This window comes from Arabidopsis lyrata (assembly GCF_000004255.2).
Source record: "Arabidopsis lyrata subsp. lyrata unplaced genomic scaffold ARALYscaffold_4, whole genome shotgun sequence".
Classification (NCBI taxonomy): Eukaryota; Viridiplantae; Streptophyta; class Magnoliopsida; order Brassicales; family Brassicaceae; genus Arabidopsis; species Arabidopsis lyrata.
The window spans coordinates 14,160,882-14,182,489 of NW_003302552.1; the positions used below are offsets into that span (position 1 = coordinate 14,160,882).

Below are 21,608 nucleotides of genomic sequence, written 5' to 3' on the forward strand. Positions count from 1 at the left end.
TGACCGGATTGACCCATGATTCAGTTTCTTATCCGGTTTAAAATATTGAACGAAAAATTTAGGTAGGCAATAACCGGACAATATATAAGATTTCTCCATTGATCACTTGCTTTGTATCTTTGTTTCACATTCAAGTTTTGGTCTATAGTTGATAAATCCAAGTTTCTTTGGAGCTTAGGTAATCACACAAATGTCTGAGTTTCGCGGTTCGGAATCATTGTTTCTTCTCGGGATTCTACTAATTGGGTTTCTCTTGTGGTTTCTTAGTTGTATTTTTGTTTATAGATTGTCAATTCTTTTCTTTGCCTTTCGGTCTTTCCACTCTTACTATATCTATGTATTTTCTATCAAAATTTTCGAAAATGGTATAAATACTTACATTGATACCAAAAAAAAAACCCAAGTTTCTTTGTTACTTGAAACGCGAAAACATAAAATCTTTTATAGTTTTGACACATTTCAATTTCCAACTTTAAACTTAGAAACCTTAAGATGGTGTATTCAATAATTGCCAAACCACAAATAGTTTTTGTTTTGGTTGACAAATAAAGATAAACCTTTTATTGTTCTGATCATTTATCGATCTGTTCATTCACCTGAAAACAGGTCTCTGCAGAGTTCTCCATAGAATCTGGAGACAAGTTCAATGAAGACAGGACTCTTTAGATTCTTCCAACAGAAGAGAAGCTCCTCTATGTCCATTAAGTCATCTATTTTCCCTTCTTCAACAATGAGATGAATAAGATAGTTTTCAAAGCTTCTACAAGCATCTTCCACCGCATTGTCTTCGAATGCTTCTCTTGAGTTCAGCGATTTTCTGGTCCGTATAGAGTAAGGTGTCGTGATGGGTGAAGTGAATAGCTTCTTGGCTGTTGCTGGCGTGAGAGGTGAGTGCATAAACTTGGAATAATCATCATCGTTCACACTAACTGCAATGGCAAGATAAGAGAACAGAGAGATCAAGAAGCTGATAAAATTCAATGTTGAACCGATTTTTTTAGAGAAATTGTCTTACAAGAGGAAGATCTTGGTTTGGTTTTGCTCATCTTGTGGTTCTTGCTTGTGCTGAGAAAACAAAGACAGGAACAGATTGGCTTCTTGGGATGATGATGTTGATGTCTAGGTTTGACATTGCCATGACGGGCACGAAGAGGTCTAATAAAGACAGGTCTTTTAACTCGGAAGCGGAAGAGAGAGACAAATCTGTTGCATGATTTGGAAAGCTTTGATTTGAAGTTAATCAAAGTTGCTTTCACTCTCATTGTCTTGGAAGCTTTTTTGATGATCCTCTTTGGCTTTTTTTTGCTTTGTTTTGGTGTGTATAAGGTTAGAGGATTGGCTTGTGTTGCGTGGAGTTCACATCTTTGGGTGTGAAAATCATGATGGTGGAGTCCCATGAAGTTTTTAAAAACGGTGGAGAAATAATAGTTTTTATTGCACAAGTGTTTGGTGGCTCTTGCTTATAAACAAAATCCAATATGATGAAACTGGCTTTGATTTTGTATATGAATATTCAAAAAGTCGTTGATTGATTGGTGGGTCAACGCAACAGCATATATTGAACATAAACCAGTCCCACGTCTAGTGAAAATATCTCAACTTTTAAATATGAATTAACCCTATGAGTCATGCTTTAAATCTTATTAAAAGATAGTTGCCAAAACAATTGATCTGGAAAGAGGAAATGTATAGAAAAAAAAGAGTGTCCTCAAAATGTTCGGCGTTAGTGGACAATAGACCAAAATTTTCTCAAATTCATCATTATGACTCCAAAGTTGATCCCACTTTATTCAAAGGAGAAAATGGATTATATTTGATTATCCTAATCTGATCATTTGTATATCTGTACCACCTTAGTATAATTATATAAAGTGGGACAAATACTAAAGTATTTCTACCTAAAAACTTAATTAAGATAAGGTTCAGACTTTAGCAAATTCAAAGAAGCATCGAAATGAAACTATTTAACGTGAAATTTAACCAAGATAGATTCGTATGTGTAAAAAGTTTTCGTTGAATTTTGTATGTATTTGTTTTTATTAATAATTTTGATTTGTCCGTTTAAATTAATGGCTGCAAATAGTGTGGAACGTTTTAATATCTTCATTCAAAAAGCTTATTCAGAAGAAGAAAAAAGCTGCATTTTTCTTCTGTAATTGCCATTTGGTCAACCTCTTTGGTGGATTCTTTAAAACTGTTTACATTTTGCTACTCTTTATAATTCGATATTTACTTTTTCAGTTATTTTATCATTTCTATGAAGTGTATAATCCTCATGAAATGATGTTAGAAATCTGTCAGAAATCAGAATCAACTGATTCTATGTTTTTTGTACTATTCGACTAATTTATTAATATTGTAGATAAAAATTTTGTTCTTTTATTTTCAATTTTTTCAACCAAATATGTTTTCAAATCAACCAAAAATAATTTCATTTAATTAATGTGATCACAAGCGTGTAAATGTTGACAATGATACCAAATAAAAGACATTCTTTAAGCTTTATCTAGTAGTGAGCCCCACTAGTTTCCAATTTTAATCTTCAGTTTCTTCTTTATCTGTCACAGACTCACATAGAGACTTTGCTTTCTCACCTTCTTCTTTATCTAAGGAAACAAAAAAACAGAGGTTTTTAAGAGAGACATCACATAATCTTGTGAAGAGAGATGGGGAATTACAAGTTCAGAATTTCAGAAATGCTCCCAAATGCATGGTTCCACAAGCTCAAAGACATGACTAAACACTCTAAACCCAAAAACAAATCTTCTTCTTCTTCCTCAAACACTTGTAGCAAGAAGAAACCTTACTCAGATTCTCTTCCTCATCACTCTGATTTCTCCAACAGCTTAGTAGCTAACAATCCTCCTCACCATAACTCACCAAGAAACTCTCTTCACACAAAAAGGATGAGTAAAAGAAAGACACTTTACAAGCCATCCCTTAAACCTTTGACTCCTCCTCCTCTTGTATCTGCAAGTTTCAACAAGAGCAAGATCAACGGTCAGGATTCGTCTTACAGCTTGTTCCCAGCTCTTGAAACCTCCCCTGAGTCTTTTGTGTATAGTTTCTACGAAGAGGAGGAGGAGGATGAGTTCGTTGACTTTTCCAACTTCAAGATCAACACAAAGAACAAAGCTTTCACCAAGCACAAGGTCAAAGTGTTTGATTCGAAAGAGAAAGCTTGTCTTGCAAGTAATCCGATCAAGAAACCGCAGAAAAGCCATCTTTCTGTGAAAATTAACAGAGAGAAAGAAGAAGAAGACGATGGTGAATATAGAGCAGAGAAGAAATACCAAAGGCAAGTTTCTAGTGGAAGAAAATCATCTGCTGGGATAAACCTCAAAAGAGTAAATTCACCTAGAATTCAACTCTCAGGTACTCGTAGAAGCACTTCTAGAAGATCAGAGAGCAAACAAGATGTTCTTGAGAGCTTCGCTGTGATGAAGCGGTCCTTGGATCCAAAGAAAGATTTTAGGGAATCAATGATTGAGATGATAGAAGAGAACAACATCAGAGCTTCAAAAGACTTGGAGGATCTTCTTGCTTGTTACCTTTCTTTGAATCCAAAAGAGTATCATGATCTTATCATCCATGTTTTCGAACAAATCTGGCTTCAGCTTACAAAAACCAAGTAAAGAAAAGAAAAAGAAAAAACTCTTAATGTAATAGTAGAGTTAACCTAATGGTCAAATTAGTATCAATATTTGTCTTGTGAAATTTGTAGTTGTTAACTTGTTGTTGATGTTCATAAGAAGTTAGATGGAACTGTGGAGATTCTCTTTGAATCCCATTTTTTTTTTTTATGTATTTCTTTTTTCTTTATTTCTCTTTTGTAAAATGTAAGCAAATAATAAAAGTTGTTATCATATTGTCGTTTAAATACAAACATGATCACTAAGGGCGTGAAAACACAGTTTAATTAAGACAGAATTGATCACTAAGCATATTCTTGTCATCTCTATGATTATGAACATATATATAATACTACTCACAAAAGATGCATCAAGATTTGATTATTTCTTAGAATATGAGGATGGATTTTGCGCCATTATCATTTGAATATTTTGAAATAACAAAGTTGAAAATGGCGGTAAAAAGAGCAACCAGAAAAAGACAACAGTGAAGAGACATGAACAATTTGAAAATCCAACAAGTACGGAGTATATAGATGCATGAAGAACATTGGATAATCGTTGAAGGTAGAGAGAGGACCACACTGACACATAAACTGACATGTGAATAAAGAAGAAAGAAACAGAGATGAGTTTTAATCCATAAGGTTTATTTCTTTTTCTGTGAAGAAGAAGGAAGAATGAAGAGGAAGAGGAAGAGGACCACTGTTGCACATTCCATCCCTCACCTCTGTTTGCTTATGAACTTTCAGCAAAAGACATGTGATATGGTATGGTTTTTGACTTCTCAGTGAATTGAGCAACAAATATTCAAATCAATGGGCCTAATGGATCTTGCAGTGTTGGATTATAAAGTTTAGAATTAAAAAGAATAGGTGATATATATACATATGAGATAACCTCATAACTATAAACTACAGTACTACACCAATTATCATGAACAAAACATGACTCACACAAACCTTTTTCTATCTTGATCTTCTAGCTTAATAATTAAACTAATTTGTTCACAAACTAATTTGATCTCCTAGCTTAATAATTAAGCCTTGATTCACAAACTAATTTGTTAGCCTAAAACTACACAAACTTTTAGATTTCGCTTTAAATTCAATAAGACCGAAACGATTCATTTATAAATAACAATTATATACTCCCTCTGTTACTCTTAGTCTGATGTTTTGGTTTTTCATCTTATTCCACAAAGATTGATGTTTTGTAGAAACATCATTATTACTTCCACTTGAGATCAATAGAGGAAGGAGAGAAGTAGAATTAACATTATTAAACTAACAAAAAAAATAGTATCAATTTTACTTTTTCTTAAATTGTGTGAAAACCCAAAACATCATTCTTGATGATCAGAGGGAGTATTAAATTGCATTCCAAATTTGGATTCCTTTTTTAAATCTTGTAAAATTTAGTCAAATGGATCTAGGAAAATAACAAAACTTTGTGTATAGTAGTTTCATTCATGTCGACATATGGTTGTTTGTGTAGTTGTTATACTATTTTTTAAGTCAAATTGTAAACCATTTTTCAAATAGAAATGATGACAAAAATTTCTCCAAATTTTTATTTTTTTATAACAAATTATATAGCGTGGATTATTGTATCATAGTGTTTTTAATAAATCCATTTATCCAAAACTTGAATTTATATTATTATTTTTGATATCCAATTCTGAATTAGTGAATGAACTTGACATAATAAACAAAAAGGTTTATATATTTAAATTCTTAAATTAAAATGTAAAGTTTACAGTATAAGTATATTTTTTTTTTTGAACACCAACAGTATAAGTAGTTATAAAGGATAAATAAATGAAATAAAATCAAATTATGCCATCATTTTATATGTCTGTAATGCGAGCACACGAGTGAGTGAATGTATATTTGGGCATGTCAATTAGGGTCAAAGCCCGTGGACTGGCCCGGCCCATCCCTGAAAAATAGTGGTGTCGGACTTAAATGTGCAGAAAAAAATCAGGTCTTACGGACTAAGTCCGTTGGACTAAAAGGTTTTTAGGGCTTAGTCCAGCCGGATTCGGACTGGCCCGAAAAGTCCTTAAAAAGAGATTTTAACTTTTTTTTTATTAATATTATTGTTTAATAAAGAGATTTGTTTAAAGATTTTTTTTAATAGAGTTAAAAACCCTATTAAAAGTTTTATTTGACTTTATATTTTATTTGGTGTGGGTTTAAACAATTTATTTGGATAATTTATTTGATTTTAAACTTTTTAAAAACTAAATTAGCTTTGTTGGTTATTTAAATTTCGTTAGATTCGTTTTATACATAGATTCTTTTCTTTTTCCAAAAGATATTATATAATTAAAAGGTTTTTTTTTTTCTCGAAAAAAAAGCCTAAAAAACCCCGTAAAAACCCTGTAGCCCTGTTAGGGCCGGACCGAGCTTCAAAATCTAGGTTTGAAATTTTTACGGACTAGACCGAACTCAAACATATGCGGGTTTTGAGGACTTCGGTCCGGAATAGCCCGATTGACCTGCCTATGCATATCCAATAAAATAAGATTTGTTTTTTTCTTCTACTTAAATTCAAAATTGAAAGCAAAGGAAGAAAAGAAATCGAAATCGGAAAGTGTATATTGTTGTTCTTCGATTCCTCGCTCTGCGCCGCGTCCTCTCTCTCAAATTCAACGGAAGCAACCTTCTTCTCCGATCTTCGTCTGGTTCGTCTCTAAACCCTACTTTTCTTCTATTCACAGTATATCTTCTTTAAATTTCAATCGAAGCTAGCTTTGTGTCGATCTCAAAGTAGATCGGAATCAAGTAAAAGAGATCTCTAAAATCCAATTTGTTCCCGATTTATTGCAAATGCACGACTCGTAGAATCGTCACCTACATTAGTCTAGATCTAATCGTCTTTTGAAATCGAAATTTAGTTAAGGAAATCGCAAAACCTAGTTATGGAACCGTTGCGTCTTGCGTTGTTCGCTGGTGATGTAGGATTTTGGTGTTTGTACTTTGTCAGAATCAATGGCAACGATTAGGAACTTGAAGATAAAAACATCGACATGTAAAAGGATTGAGAAAGAGCTTCACTCTTATGAGAAAGAAGTTGAGAGAGAAGCTGCTAAGACTGCTGCTATGAAGGACAAAGGTGCTGATCCCTACGACCTTAAACAGCAGGTACAAATTTCAAAGATGATCTTCTCCATTTGTAATCTCTAGGTATTCGAAGATGATAAGATATGTTTGTGTTTGTGTTGTGTTCTTAGGTTGCATTTAGGTTCTTGCCGTTAGCCATTTGTATCATGTAAAGCTAAATTGGTTACAGGGTTTCAGATTCCGATTCAGACTTGGTTTTTCCTAATTGTGTATGTGGTGATGCAGGAAAATGTGTTGGGTGAGTCTAGGATGATGATTCCGGATTGCCACAAACGACTCGAGGCTGCATTAGCTGAACTCAAGTCCACTTTGGTAATTACATTTTCCATTGTTATTGATTGCTAAGCATTGGTCTAGCTTTATGTATTCGTTTATAAGAAATGCAGAGCGGTGATTTGAAGTTTAAGAGCATCACATTATCAAATTATAACTTTATGCGTCTATAGCGATTGGATTAATCCCCCGAATGAAAGCATCTTAGACTCTTAGTCCCTCTCTGAAGAAAACGATGAATAAGGACACAGAGGAAACAGCGAAATTCCTACTGTGTTCTGTCGCTAACAAAAACTGAATTTGCAGGCGGAATTGGAAGAGACGGATGAGAAGGAAGGTCCAGAGATTGAAGATGCAAAGAAGACAGTTGCGGGCTTGGAGAAGCAGTTTCACACTGAAGATGCCTGATTTATTGATTTAGCCATCTGTGAGTGCTTGCTCTGTATTCTGGAAATGGTCTAGTTAATCAATTGTAAGAATCTTCGTCTCTGTCGAATCGCATACACTAAAAGTTGCCTTCTTTGAACTCTTAATACATTTTGGTGATCGTTCTTGCATTCAATATCTTTCAAATGTACCACACCAGCTATAATGTGTTATAGCTGCAACTAAACGATTGAAAATTGATATAACTTGGACAACCATTATACGTTCTGGTTATGAGCTAAAACGATGATGAATCACACTACCGCAAACTAAGTGAAGATTAAGAGCATGGTTTGAGGAAATGTGATCTATCGGATTCTCAGCACACAATCACTTGGTTTGCCAAGAGATTCAACAATTTTCTCTTTGATGAGAATAATAAAAACATTCAGGATATGTTCTACTAAACGATTTAAAGTTTGATTTCTTTCAAATTTTAGCTTTTCTTGTCAATAACAAAAGAAATTAAGGAGGAGAAGAAAAAAAGGGAGAATTGTTAAAGTGTCGTCGTTTGTGGGAGAAAAAGTCAGAGTTTCTCATAATCCAAAATCTCTCAATCTCATTTGCCTTTCGTCCGACCACTCTTCCTGCTATTAAATCCCACCTGACAACATTCAATACAGGAAAAGAAGAAATTTAAGTTTCTGTTCTTACATTCTATTAGTTTACTATATCATTCATTCCGTTTCACTGTTTTTACACTACAGGAAAAGAAGAAATTTAAGTTTCTGTTCTTACATTCTATTAGTTTACCGACAACATAAAAGCTTTTGTAAAATAAAGTAAAAAGACTCAAAAGTAATTTTTTCCCATTTGTGCTAAGAGATGGTGAACTTTTTCTAAAACTTGAAAAAGTTGGATACTACGATGGCATCATATGTCAAACACGTTCGAAACTACTCTACAATAACGCATTATCAACCTTATTAAATGGACCTAATTTATGATAAAAGTTATGACTAATATATGCATGCTACATCAAAAATCATCTAAAGGCTTATTCAAAAACCGAATCAGAAGGTGAACCAAAAAGTTTCATGAAGCACTATTGGGTAATTTAGTTGATCTGGTATAACTGCTGGTTAGTGAATTTTTGTATTAGTTTTTAACTTTTTATCAAACATAAAATCAAACCTTATACAGCAATTTTGTTTTGGGTTTTTCCCCTTTAACACAAACTAAGACATTATACAGACATATTTAGGCAAAAAACAACTATTTTATATTTGGAATAGATAAATATATTATCAGAAGAAGAGACTTCCTCTTGGAGTGGGAATTACCTATCACCGACAAGTCTGTGCATTCGAGAGATGAGATCTTCCTCTTGTTCGGTCATACTGATAAACTCCCATTCGATGCTACTCACTTCTGCATTTTAGTTTAGTTTTATTCAACCAAAATTACATGAGAAGATACTTTAACGTTGACAAGTTAAGAGGATGAGCCAGTCTAGACCCCAAAAAAATTAAGAAAACGATTTGAGACTAATAAAATTAAAGAGAGACCTTCGGAGTCATGTCGCGATCTAGTGAACTTGGTTTGCCTAAAACTGCGACCGCGACGAAGACGGTTGGTATTATTCATAACTACTGTGGAAAGTATAAGAAGATTATGTAAATATAGAGAGAAACTGAAATGTAGGGTTTGGAGAATGCAAGGTAGAATAGATGTGAGGGAAACAAAAGTTATGTAGAAAGAGAGAGAGAAGAAATGGTTATTTTTTATTGGAATTTCTACATACTCCTTAATATACTATTACTCACTTTTTTATAGACATCCCGATTGAATACGTCAAAACAAAATTTTGAGATATGTTCGATTTGTTTGTTACTATTCAAAAAGTTCATAATGCTCACAATAAATTTTGGTCAGATTTTGATTTCTGACCTAAATTCACAAAGGAAATCTTTGGACGTCATTCGAAGTTACTATCCATTTTTTTTTTTTTTTTGATAATGGTTTTGTAATATCCAAAATTTGAGAACATTTTAACAAAGTCACTAAAATGAGAACATTTTAACAAAGTCACTAAAATGACGTGTTAGTTTCATTCTTCTTGGCTAGTAGCGTATTAAAATCGACTGAAAAACATCACATGCAATTACATTTCGCAATAAATATCGTGAACACGTAAATCCTACAAGTTATAATTTATATCACAGTTTTCCTTTTTATGTTTTGGAAATTTTTACGGACGAAGAATGGAATGTGAATGTACATTAACTACAAGTTTATTTTAGAGTTCTCCAATACCATTAGTTGAGATTTTTTTTCCCCAGAATTTTCTATTTCATGAAAATTGGACAGTCCAAAAACCGTTAATTTTGTGTTGTGAATTGTGATATATAGTTCTGTGGGTCGTAATGGTACTTATAAAGTCCAACAAAACTTTTGTTTTCTTGTGCCTTTTTCTCGTTAGACATTCTTTGGAAATTTATATATGCATACCTCAACAAATTATTGGACCCTGTGCTATGCTGCAATTTTTTTTACGTAATGGTCTAAATATTTAACATTTTAAAAATTAGACCCTTAATTATAATTATTTGAAAATTTTGGACCCTAAAATACAAAAAAAAAAAGTGGGACATTGTGCACTAGCACACCCAGCACACCCCAAGAGCCGGGCGTGCATGCCCTACAAATAATTTTATTTATGCATCTACTCAATTATCGTCTCAGTGGCATAGGGGCGGAGGTAGTGTTATAAGAGGGGGTCAATTGACACCCATGAAACTTTTTAACTTAGTGTAATTTTGATTAAAATTTCTAAGTTGACCCTATCCAAAAATAAAACTTGACCCCTTATCACTTTTTAGTTTAGTTGCAGCTCAATAAATATTTGAATAATACAAACTTATATTTCAATAAAACTCCTCCAATATATATATATATATATATATATATTATATATATATAATAAAATAGTTTCATTTTTAAATAATTATTTAGTTCGTTTTTATTAAAAACAAGTAATTAATATCGTGACAAACTAAAAAACGATCAAAATAATAAAAATATAATGCACATGGTACATTTTTAAGGTGTATTTTTACAAAAAAAAAATTATGTAAAAGAAAAAAAATTTGATCCCTATAAATTAATTTTCTGCCTCCGCCACTGCTGAGTGGTGATAAATGCAGTAACTGTAAGAAACGGACGTATCAATTTCATTTCCTGACAGATTGAAAGTTGTCTTAGGGTCTGACTGGTGCATGGTTAGAAGAAAAATTATTGGAGGAATTGGGAAGAATTTTTACCTCTTCTATTTATCAGAGTAACGTTTTCTTCTAAGAAAAAAAAAAGTTTCTGTGATAACAAAAATAAAAAAGGTGGGCCCGAAAAATATCAGAGGATAAATATTTCTTCTGAAGTGTTCACCAGTCAGACCCTTAGAGAAATCAGTACTTATATGATGAGCATATCATCTTCTCAGCGTGAAATAATAATGAACCATTTTTTATTTTACCCTCCATATAGATATTAAAGAAATACGTTAGGAGAAAAACGGTCCTACGTTTTAGACCAATTCAAAAAAATATATGAAATTCCTCTAATTTATCATTATGTGATCATAATAATGGATATAAATATATCAATCGTGACATAACATTAAAATTGATGGACTAGAACGACTTCATTGAACCATGCTTGCAGCTGTTGTCTAGTCACTTCAACTCAACTTGGTAAGAGCATGTCGAGACAAAATCATACATTTAATGAATGCTATATGGCTACATAAAAAAAAAAGATTTTATGTCGTGATCTTTATTAAGGTTTTGAAGGTTATTAATATGCAAATGATGGTTCTCAAGTAAAGCGGCTAAACTGATTCTAAGTGCGAAAGGACAAGAATTTTCGTTTAAGTGTTTACCAGATTTGATTGGCCTAAAAAGGGAAAAACATGGCTTAATGGCCCAACTCTTTTTTTTTTTTAATGGCTTAATGGCCCAATTTGATGAGCAAGTTCTAAAACTCCTATACTATGAGTCTTTGAGCTCTCTTTTTCTTGAAACTCAGATAAGTTTGAGAAGGGTCAAGATGACTAAGAAGATGAAGAGATGCCAAGCATGATATTTGAGGGCCGGATGGTTAAGATAGTGGAATGATTTTGTACTAAATGTTCGAGAGTCATGTTGACCTAGTTATACCAAGAATAATGGTTGAGAGCTGGGTGGTTACGAACAATAATGCATAAGGAACATGTGCATGAAATCGAATGTTTATGATTATGTGAGCATGAATATGAGATTGTATGAATGATTTAGATGTCTTAAGCATGATACTATGTGATTTGATTGAGAGTGGTTTGTTAATTAGGGTGATAGCATGTGGGTGGAAATAACCTTAAGTTACTTATGCATTCTTTTATGATGCAAGTTAGGAGTCGTGTATTATTTCGCGTAAAGACTATAGAATCATCAGCATGCATGTCTAGTATTTTGGATAGAATTTTATAGGAGTATTAAGATTTTGTAGCATTCGTCTATTTTTAACTGTTGATGGAAATGAATGTCTATATCATTTTCCCATGCGTTTGACTCTTTAAATTTTTTATTATTTCCAAATGATTTCGAAGTCAAATTCGGCTTGGTTTTATTTCTAAATCGGAATGTTTCATATATGACTCATTCAATCTGAACAAGAAGTAGAAATTAAATTCAGACTATCCGCTGATCATCTTCGTTTTTAGTCTCTGGCTATTCAAAGATTCACAGATGTCTTAGTGACTTTGTTCAACCTTAGGTTCGAGGATATTATTATTGGTTACTTTCATGATTGTAAATATAATTACCAAAGCATATTCCGAAGAGATTTGTGTAAAGAATTTGTCGGTTAAGAAAGAACTTATTAGGTTGTAATGTGACATGCCCATTAATTACAAATACTAAAGTTGATATGGTATAAAAAGCCTAACCTTTGACTTGATGAAATCACCTTCTTTTTTTGTTCTCTTCCTAAAATAATTGAATCTGGGTGTACGTATCAGCCCCGGCTCAATATATTTGAGAGCCTTAGGGCAAAAAAATTTTTTTTGGCCTATTATTATATACAAAGAGAAAATTTACCTAATTTTTAAAAATTTTGCAGAGTTTTTATTGTAAAAATTGTTATTTTAAAAATTTTAGGCCTTTTTATACATTTTCTTATAAATAATTAGGCCTTTTAAAATATAATTCTCATATTAATAATATTTTTTAAAAATATTTGGGCCTTTTTTATATGTAAATTTTTTTATAAAAAAAAAAACCCCGGACCGTCGCACCTCCGCCCTAACCATCTGAGCCGGGGCTGGTACGTGTTTATGGGAAATATACCAAAGTTAGGTGTATATGTATCATTAAGCTATATGTTACATTACATATTTTAGATATGATAGATGGTCTCTCTTCAAAGCCAAAGAGATATGTTTTGTTTAACACAAGAACACATAAGAACATGTAACTAAAGAGATAAATTCTGTTTTGTCAATTTTCAAGTCTCCCTTCAATAGATGATCGATGATTGTTTAAATACACGAAAAGAAAATAAAGAAACTAACCACTAAAGCTACAGTTAAGAAACGTGAGAAGTGGAAATGCAATCCCACTAATATAGGATAAGCAAAGAAGATAGCATGAACCCAATTTTATCTTCAACCTAACTAATGACGGTTTACTCCGGTTAACCGGTTATGTTCTCATCAAGATACCGATTATGATAAACCTCAGAGCTCATTATCATTGTCCTAACTGTCCATGTGGTACGGTGATCAAGAAAATGTGTTGGTGGTGAGTCAAACATGATGATTTTCGGATTGGCCACAAACGTCTTGAGGCTGCATTAGCTAACCTCAAGTCCACTTTTTAAACCATATATACTTTAACATATTAAAAACCTTATTCAGGTTTGGCTAAAGTATGAATAGATTCATCTCTACTCATATCTCCTTTTATAGATTCTTACTTGTTTTTATCTTTGTTTTTAGGAACAATCTTTTGTGTAAAGAATATTGTAGTTTCTACAAACATTTTCATTTAATGAAAATTCATATATTCATCAAAAAACAAAAAATCCACTTTTGGTAATTACATTAATACATTTTCCATCGTTATTGTTTCCTTAACCGTAAATTAACTCTTAAGCACAAATGAATTTGCAGGCGGAATTTAAAGAAGGTGGAGGAAAGGAAGGGCCAGAGATTAAAGACGCAAATAAGACAAATAATAGAGGTAGCGAGCTATAGAAGATGAATGGTTATAACATCTGAGTGTTAGGTGTGTGTGAGTGGTCCTTCATCCTTGTCGAAATGGTAGGGAATATTCTTCTTCTTTTTTTTTATGCTATCTACTAAACTAAAAATATATTCGTTTACTCTAAATCTTTATTTTTTTCCTATCAATATTTTGACGGAGTTACAACTTACAAAATGTATAGCTGGAATTGAACAAGATGAGTAGCACAACTTGTAGAATTGACAATAACTTGAACAACCATTAATGAGAAGAATAAACATCGATCGAAGTTTTGTTCTACGTACTCATCAACAACATAAAGCTTTTCTTGTCCATAATAACAGACAATTAAGGAGGAGAAATAGAGAAACGGGAAAGTTTGTGGAATCGGCGGCGTCGTTTGTGGGAACAATGATCACAGTTTCTCATAATCCAGTATCTCTCTATGTCTTTTGCCTCTCGTCCTACCACTCTTCCTGCTATTAAATCCCACCTAATATTATTCAATTCATGGCCAACATCTTATTAATTAACTATTCATTATGAATGTTTGCATATGTTAAAAAAAATATTATTTAAATTTGATAATATTTTTTATATAGTGAATTGAGTTAATAGAGATCATAAAACTGAATTTTGGTTTTAAATTTGGTACTAAAAATAAAAAGATATAAGAAATTTCCAAAAAAATATATTAATTTATTATGAAACATCAATTAATACTTAAAATTCATATCAACGTTTATGAGCTAGCCACGCATATTTGGAAGTTATATATCCTAATATACAAGAGGTATCCACAGTTAGATCGACCATTATCATATAAGTAATTATGTAGTAAAAATTGTATTAGTTTTTTTTGAAAGGTTGTTGTATGAGTTACAAAAAAAACCATGTGTTGTTTTAACTAGTAGTATAAGATTGTATACATATCTAAAGTTTTTTTTCACACAAATTAAAGAAAACTATTAATTTTTTTTTGTTTTACTCTTTATTAATATATTTTATATAAAAAAAATTATTGGTTAAGATATTAAATAATAGAAATAAAATTAAAATTTTTACCAAACGTTTGTACTAAAATCCTAAAATTTTATATATTATAAAACAAATTTTAAAACGATAATTAAACTAAAACGAAAGGAGTAAAACATGGAACATCATATCTTCAAAATATATTTATCGTGGACACCATTGCTTCACGTAAGGGTATGCCTAAACTCACACACGGAGACACACATATTATATAGATAGCAATACGTCAAGATGAATTTAAAATTTTATATGGAACGAGATATCTGTACACAGAAGAAGAAGATGTTACCTATCACCAACAAGTCTGTGCATTCGAAAGATGAGATCTTCTTCTTGTTCCGTCATATTTGTAAACTCCCATTTCACACTACTTACCTCTGCATTTTAGTTAGTTATATTCAATCAAATATGAAATATCATTGAAATTAAAAAGGAGAGCGTAGCTAAGTTAAATGGATGAGTATATTAAACCAAAAGCAATGTCGATTAGATATTAACTAAAAACTAAAGAGAAACCTTCGGAGTAACGTAGAGTGAACTTGGTTTGCTTAGGACTGCGAAGGGGACGAAGACGGTTGGTGTTATCCATTGGTATTGGAAACTGAAAGAAGTAAAGAGAGTATCAAGAACAAGTCTACTGATGATTTGAAGTTTGGGGAATGCAATGGAAAAAGTAGATGTGAGGTAGAGAAAACTATATAGAAAACTTGTGACGAAGAGTAAAGAGAGAGATATAGAAAAGAGGTCCCCAAGCTATCGTAATGAGGACTACTGGACCAGTAGACTTGTTCTTGATACAATTGGATAAGATATCTATATCCACTTCAATCCATTATCTTCGATACGATTTGAAAAAAACAAAAATTGTCAATTACGATATAAATGAAATACTAAAATATAATGTTTATCAAAATTGATGTAAACTACAAATTTAAAACTTTGGATACTTGCTTCGCTCTCAACTACATTGTTTAGGAGATTTTTTCTTGTGGGGTTGACTACTAGCTAGGGGAAAAGTCTAACAAGTACGTAATACCGGAAAACACAATGAGAACAGAAAATTAACGGAATGAATAACCACGCAGTAAGTCGTGGAGATATGAATGGAATACACAATTTTATAGATATACACTAAATATCCAGCTATTTAAGCAAATATGAATCATAAAGACTTATCTTAAAAACCATATAACATGTCATGGATACAAAAAGAAAAAAAAAAAACCAGCTCCGCGTTGAGCCCTAATTGTTGATACACTCATACACAACACAACCCAAAATAAGAAATGATGGGGATGAAATGTATTTATTGGAATTTGCATGTATTTGAATTCGAGTATCACTTTTTTAAAGCGAAAACTTGCTCGATTTTTATATCACCTAAGAGGCTGAGACGTTTATAGTGATCGTGAAAATGGTGGTAATTTCGATCATTGATCACCTACGTAGTACATAGAAGCAAATTCACCACTAATGCGGCATGACTCATCTTACTAGTGGATCTTGGAATTTTTATGTAGAAACAATCAAACTCTAACATAGTTTTTGAACTAAGTCGCAGAAATAACGTGTTAATTTATTATTCACTATAGTATAACGCTAGTTCTAATTAATATATTCTTTTTGTTCTTTATTATTGTAATTTATAGGAAAAACTTTTGTTTCAAAAAAGATAGATATTGTAAGTTTTTTATGCATTATTTTATTGGTTATTATTGATGAATTGTAAACTTCAAGAAAATTAATTGGTTTAGATTTATAAAAAATTGTAAATCATAAAAAATAATACATTTATAATTATTTTTAATATATTTTCATAATATGTGTAAAAATCCTAGAAAATACATTAATAATGAACATAAGAATTATATGACAGCATCCAATATCAATCATTCTCACAGTTTTTCTTTTTATATATAATTTTGGAATTTCTACGGACGGAGATAGATGTTGGCCTGTGAGATATTAAGTTACAACAATGTTAAGTACAACTCTATTAGAGTTTTCCAATATCATTTAGATTTTTCTTGTGTACTCGTATAGCCCAGCCAGTAGCCAGTAGCGGTTTGTTTGTACTTTTTCTTAACACTTTTGGCATTCTACACATATTACCTTATTTGTTTATCGATGTACACATATTACATTCTACTCACTCTCTTTCACTTTTGGCATTCTACACACTTTTTTTTTCTTTCACGTTTGGCATTCTACACATATTTAAGTCTCTCAATAAATGTCTCTGCCGTGCCAATGACTTAAGAGGCCTATGGCTAAATTAAAATTGTGGCCTTTTTAATTATTAAAAAAACTCAATTAACAAAATATCATCAAAAACTTTGGTAAGAAATAACTTCAATAGAGTAAGAAAATATGTAAGATAAATTATAAAATAATAAAGGATGAAAATTAAAAGATAAATGACTGTGGTGATAAAAATCCAATAGGAAAAATAAACTAAACATAAAAATTAAACAAGTAAGCTAAACACACATAAATTTGTTAATGTGGCCTAAAATTTGAATATAGTATTGTGGCCTAGGGCTGTTGCCCCATTTTTAACTGAATAGGCACGGCACTTGTCTCAGTGATAATAAATTCAGTTTCTGTAATAAGAAACTGACACCTAGCAAGCTCAATTCTGTTCAAGGTTTAAAGTTTATTTATTTATTTTTTTTTATTTTGTTGGTAAAAGAAGGTTTAAAGTTGTGTCAGAGAAATCGCTAGTGTTTGGACCATTAGGTTTTGTATCATATAATGTTCATATCTCAGCGTGAAACTATAAAGAACCATATACATTTTTACAAAAACATTTAATTAATTAGTACAAGACAAATCCTGTTTCGTTTTTAACTAACAAAAAGAATCAAGGCTTAACCTCGACTAAGCTCTCCACTTATAATAATGTTAAGTTCCTCTATGATTTTGGTTTCTTTTCAAATCACTTTTGATCAGTGTATCAGATTTGTTCTTTAGATAAGTTTTGTTTTTTTTTAATTGGTTTAAGTTGATCATGTAATTCCAGTATGGTTACAGTCTCTTATAGAGGCTGATATGCCAAACATTTCTTCAGTCCGATAAGTAATAATGTGTAAGTTGAGTCAAAATTAATTAGAAGAATTAACAAAATTCTTGATCTAGAGTAGTCAATCTGATTTTATTGTTAACAAGAGTTTTTCATATATCATCATCTTGAAATAATATCATCATATCTTATCGTTTAGTAAAATAGAGAGATCGTTTGTGATTTCTATATTAACAGCTTTTCTTATTTATTAGACAAACGCAGGGAAAACGAAAGTCTATATTTATCATTACGTGATTATATATTATAGATTGGCGGCTAAGATTTATATTCAGTAAAAACTGACTAGTCTTTAATTACAATATATATATATAGATAGATATATAGCTTTTTGTTGTAGTGCAATAATTTAATTTAATTTAATTATATCAAAATACTATAGCATGGTGCAAGCGAGGACTTCCTTATTTATGTTTTCCTCTGTTTAGGTTAATCATAAACAGCAGATATTATAGTACTATATATATAGTAAATTTTGGTAAAACTTGCAAGAAAACCAGACCTTGGAAAAAAAAAACATCAAACATGGTTTGAGTACGTCACGTCAACTAACGTTTATCCATAACTTATCTATTAGTATATATATGAGTGATGCCAAATTTAAAAACCAGATCAATAAGTATCAACTAAACAAAAAAAAAAAGACAGATTGAATAAATACATGGTTTGTTGATTGGTAGATGTTTGTCGATTTAAGAACTTGTCGACAATATTTCTGAAGTGGTCCAATGATTATAAATGTGAAGTAAGAACGACTACGTAAATTCACTTCACCGTACCCATTATATGAGTGAACAGAATGGATTCATCATTCATCTTAGCCTCCCCCACAAAACTACGTACGTACTGAATATGAATCATGAATCTTTAGATTTTACTTTAGATTTTGCTTGCCCGCCTCTATAAGTTTCAACATTAATTTAGTTATTGTTACTTAATTTTGTTTAAGATAAAATTATTGCTACTTGAAAAAATTATTTATCAAAGAATCAAAACTAACACTAACATGTGGGGAAAATGACCAAAAAGAAATGTCCAACTTCTTCTGCTAATCCAAAGAAAAACTCACCAATATAGACACTCATAGGTAATATTGCATAATCGCATAATAACATAAGTTGCAGAATTAATAAAAACTTGTAAAATAAAAAATCGCAAAATAAAATTACTTAATAAAAATATATTGATTGGATACATTGTAATGGCAGAACATATTTGACAAACCGTTGCAACATTTGGTATATTTGACATTTGGTAACATTGCATAATCGCATAATAACATATTTGACAAACCGTTGTAACATTTGGTATATTTGACAAACCATTGCAACATTTGGTATATTTAACAAACCATTGTAACTTTTAGTATATATGATATCTACGGTCCCGTCTTTCGACTATAGTTCTTTATCAAATTTTTAATTTAATTACTATTTAAATGAATACGTTGCTACCATTTGATAGAACATAGTAATATTTGGTTTATTTGACGAACCAATGAATATTTTGGTTTATCTGATGAACTGTTGTAACCTTTGGTTTATTTTATGAACCGTTACAAATTTTGATTTTTTTTACATTTGATGAACCATTGCAACTTTAGTTTATTTGATGAATTATTATAATTTTAGGTATCTTTGATGAACCGTTGCAACATTGCCCTCTATAATACCTTTTTTAGAGCATTACCTCAAGTTTTTTTTTTGAACAAAGCATTATCTAAAGTTATATATGTTTATTTAAAGTATTATCTTGTCACTATGTTTTATTCGTGTTTTTTTATCACAAACTCTTTGTTCTAATAATTGTGTCTTTTACAAACAGTTTTTTCTATTTAAACTTGTATGTCTTTTTAACTTTAGATATATTTTCTTAAAAAGTGGTATAAATTTGTTATTTCTTTTTGTTTGATATTTCTCATAAAAAAGTACATTTTTTGCTATTTAGCATTCGTATATATACTTTGTTATCTATATCATTTTTATTTTTTTCTAAATAACTATCAATTTTGGTTATTTGTTAATTTTTTCCGAAGATTTTCCCTCTTAACATAACACAATTTAAAATATTGCGTCTTTTTATCATTATATTTTGATGAATATATTTATATAGTTATATAGTTATATTTATAATTGGTTAAGAAACTGAAAAATTGCATCTACTCATTATAACTTTTTGTTTAATTTTTCTTTTAAGATCGCATCTTTTCACCATAATATTTTTTAATAATAATACAAATCTTAAAAAATATTTTTGAGGGTCTACGTCTCTTTATCATATTTTCGTAAAATATATATTTATTTATGGTTAAAAAAAAATTGTTTTGAAACTTGTTGTTTCAATTTATTATTATGACATTTCGTTTGATATTTTTTTCTATAAACTTTTTTGAAATCTTTTCTCCCACGACATCGCGGAGGTCTAAGTCCTAGTATTTGAAATAAAAATATTTAAATATTTAAAATTATGAAGAAGTTGTAAAATTTTTTAAATATTATTCGAAAAATGGTATAAGTTTCATAGTAAACAATTATTTTCTTACTTTTTTAATCACTAATATTTGTATGGATAAAATTATAAATATTCATTATGCAAATAAACAACTATATACCTACTTATTTGCATAATGAGTTTTTATTTTTGTTATTAAGCAAAAACGTTTTTGCGTTTTGTAATGCGGTTATGCAAATTTTTTTGATTGGCAAAGTTTTTGCATAATCACATTAGAAAACGCCATTATGCAGTTACCAAAATTAGAACCTTAGTTTTTAGCAAAAGAAGTACAGAAGATACGGTTGACCGCGTAAAGTATGCTCTGCAGCAGTTAACAGAAGCCTTATTATACCAACGTTGTGTTGGTCCAGTGGTAAATCTCCCAGGTGGAGGTACTGGATTCGACGCCCGTTGGGAGGGATCTCTTCTCCGAAGGAGATGAATTTAATCTGGTGTGAGTCCCGCCTCTGAGAGATATAGGTTCTTCGGACTTGAACTTCCAGATATTCAAAAAAAAAAAAAAAAACAGAAGCCTTATTATCTTGTAAAGGTTTATTCATATCATTCACGGCAAAGTGCCTTATTTATACAAGGATCTCAATAACCTAAAACCATAAACTGACTTATATATGTCAACATATACAATAGCCCATATAGGCCCAATAAACTCCATGTTCGTTTTAAAACGATCGATTTCAGCTTCCTCTGGCGACCTTGAGCAAGTATTTGGTTTTACCCCAGATCATGATTTCGATGACGAACAAACATTCACAACATTAAGAAACAGTTCCTTGTAGCTTTCACAAGATCCATTTACGATAGATCTAATAAGAACAAAAACGAATGACCTATGCACAAACAGATTAGACAAACGTACGTACGCATGTGATCTCTGGCTATACCTCAAAAATCTCTTCCACGATAACAAGGTATCTAGATCTTTCGACCTTGAGAGACGACAACAAAACTTCGTACGCTCAAAATTGGGAATCTTTCGGCGTATGGTTATTGCCAGCAGTTAATGTCACTCTCCGATTTTCTGGGCCAACGTTGAGTCACCAGAAAGAGGTTATTGAGCAGATGTTCGAATTTTAAGAGAATTATACATACTAAAGTATCGAATACGGCCCAATTTCAGTCATGCGTTATATTTAAAGCCCACTAACTTTTCCGCAAGTTACTTGGAAGTGTATATTATTAGTACGGATGTTCCCAATAATATTATTATTGTAGCTCTATCAGAAAAAGGTGGAGGGATTTTGCTTGTTTTGGTAATTGCATATTCTCACATTCAAGCTCAAATTTCGATCTCATTTTGGAT

The 21,608-nt window shown here is 31.2% G+C and overlaps 5 protein-coding genes across 7 annotated transcripts; 2 read left to right on the top strand and 3 right to left on the bottom strand.

The window, feature by feature from the left end:
- Positions 1-463: 463 nt before the first annotated feature.
- Positions 464-1,714, bottom strand: LOC9317174 (transcription repressor OFP17). Its single transcript, XM_002881061.2, has 2 exons — positions 1,016-1,714; positions 464-929 (listed from the first exon to the last, which is right to left on the bottom strand). The coding sequence occupies exons 1-2, from the start codon at positions 1,395-1,397 to the stop codon at positions 589-591; spliced, it is 723 nt and encodes a 240-aa protein (XP_002881107.2). The 5' UTR covers positions 1,398-1,714; the 3' UTR covers positions 464-588.
- Positions 1,715-2,432: 718 nt separating this feature from the next.
- Positions 2,433-3,866, top strand: LOC9317175 (transcription repressor OFP2). Its single transcript, XM_002879217.2, has one exon. The coding sequence runs from the start codon at positions 2,667-2,669 to the stop codon at positions 3,633-3,635; it is 969 nt and encodes a 322-aa protein (XP_002879263.2). The 5' UTR covers positions 2,433-2,666; the 3' UTR covers positions 3,636-3,866.
- A 2,321-nt stretch (positions 3,867-6,187) lies between these two features.
- LOC9315331 (tubulin-folding cofactor A) lies at positions 6,188-7,618 on the top strand. Of its 2 annotated transcripts, XM_021029527.1 has the most exons (4): positions 6,188-6,321; positions 6,624-6,781; positions 6,986-7,072; positions 7,340-7,618. In XM_021029527.1, the coding sequence occupies exons 2-4, from the start codon at positions 6,629-6,631 to the stop codon at positions 7,439-7,441; spliced, it is 342 nt and encodes a 113-aa protein (XP_020885186.1). In that variant the 5' UTR covers positions 6,188-6,321; positions 6,624-6,628; the 3' UTR covers positions 7,442-7,618. The 2 variants fall into 2 exon arrangements, with proteins under 2 accessions (XP_020885186.1, XP_020885187.1); XM_021029528.1 differs by lacking the exon at positions 6,188-6,321 and having other exon boundaries at positions 6,599-6,781.
- A 189-nt stretch (positions 7,619-7,807) lies between these two features.
- LOC9315332 (MYB-like transcription factor ETC2) lies at positions 7,808-9,404 on the bottom strand. The gene is made up of 3 exons (XM_002881062.2): positions 8,968-9,404; positions 8,743-8,830; positions 7,808-8,063 (listed from the first exon to the last, which is right to left on the bottom strand). Exons 1-3 carry the CDS (start codon positions 9,044-9,046, stop codon positions 7,925-7,927), a joined length of 306 nt encoding a protein of 101 aa, XP_002881108.1. The 5' UTR covers positions 9,047-9,404; the 3' UTR covers positions 7,808-7,924.
- A 4,404-nt stretch (positions 9,405-13,808) lies between these two features.
- Positions 13,809-15,529, bottom strand: LOC9317176 (MYB-like transcription factor TCL2). Of its 2 annotated transcripts, none has more exons than XM_002881063.2 (3): positions 15,229-15,529; positions 15,002-15,089; positions 13,809-14,170 (listed from the first exon to the last, which is right to left on the bottom strand). In XM_002881063.2, exons 1-3 carry the CDS (start codon positions 15,299-15,301, stop codon positions 14,026-14,028), a joined length of 306 nt encoding a protein of 101 aa, XP_002881109.1. In that variant the 5' UTR covers positions 15,302-15,529; the 3' UTR covers positions 13,809-14,025. The 2 variants fall into 2 exon arrangements, with proteins under 2 accessions (XP_002881109.1, XP_020885156.1); XM_021029497.1 differs by having other exon boundaries at positions 14,093-14,156.
- Positions 15,530-21,608: the final 6,079 nt, after the last annotated feature.

Coding starts and splice junctions, on each gene's coding strand:
- LOC9317176 (XM_002881063.2), bottom strand. CDS start 15,301: ATGGATAACACCAACCGTCTTCGTCCCCTTCGCAGTCCTAAGCAAACC. Junction 15,090..15,228: donor CACTCTACGTTACTCCGAAG/GTTTCTCTTTAG, acceptor ACTAAAATGCAG/AGGTAAGTAGTGTGAAATGG. Junction 14,171..15,001: donor CACAGACTTGTTGGTGATAG/GTAACATCTTCT, acceptor GAATAATATTAG/GTGGGATTTAATAGCAGGAA.
- LOC9317174 (XM_002881061.2), bottom strand. CDS start 1,397: ATGGGACTCCACCATCATGATTTTCACACCCAAAGATGTGAACTCCAC. Junction 930..1,015: donor CAAACCAAGATCTTCCTCTT/GTAAGACAATTT, acceptor TTGCCATTGCAG/TTAGTGTGAACGATGATGAT.
- LOC9315331 (XM_021029527.1), top strand. CDS start 6,629: ATGGCAACGATTAGGAACTTGAAGATAAAAACATCGACATGTAAAAGG. Junction 6,782..6,985: donor CCTACGACCTTAAACAGCAG/GTACAAATTTCA, acceptor GTGGTGATGCAG/GAAAATGTGTTGGGTGAGTC. Junction 7,073..7,339: donor CTGAACTCAAGTCCACTTTG/GTAATTACATTT, acceptor CTGAATTTGCAG/GCGGAATTGGAAGAGACGGA.
- LOC9315332 (XM_002881062.2), bottom strand. CDS start 9,046: ATGAATAATACCAACCGTCTTCGTCGCGGTCGCAGTTTTAGGCAAACC. Junction 8,831..8,967: donor ATCGCGACATGACTCCGAAG/GTCTCTCTTTAA, acceptor ACTAAAATGCAG/AAGTGAGTAGCATCGAATGG. Junction 8,064..8,742: donor CACAGACTTGTCGGTGATAG/GTAATTCCCACT, acceptor GAATGTTGTCAG/GTGGGATTTAATAGCAGGAA.
- LOC9317175 (XM_002879217.2), top strand. CDS start 2,667: ATGGGGAATTACAAGTTCAGAATTTCAGAAATGCTCCCAAATGCATGG.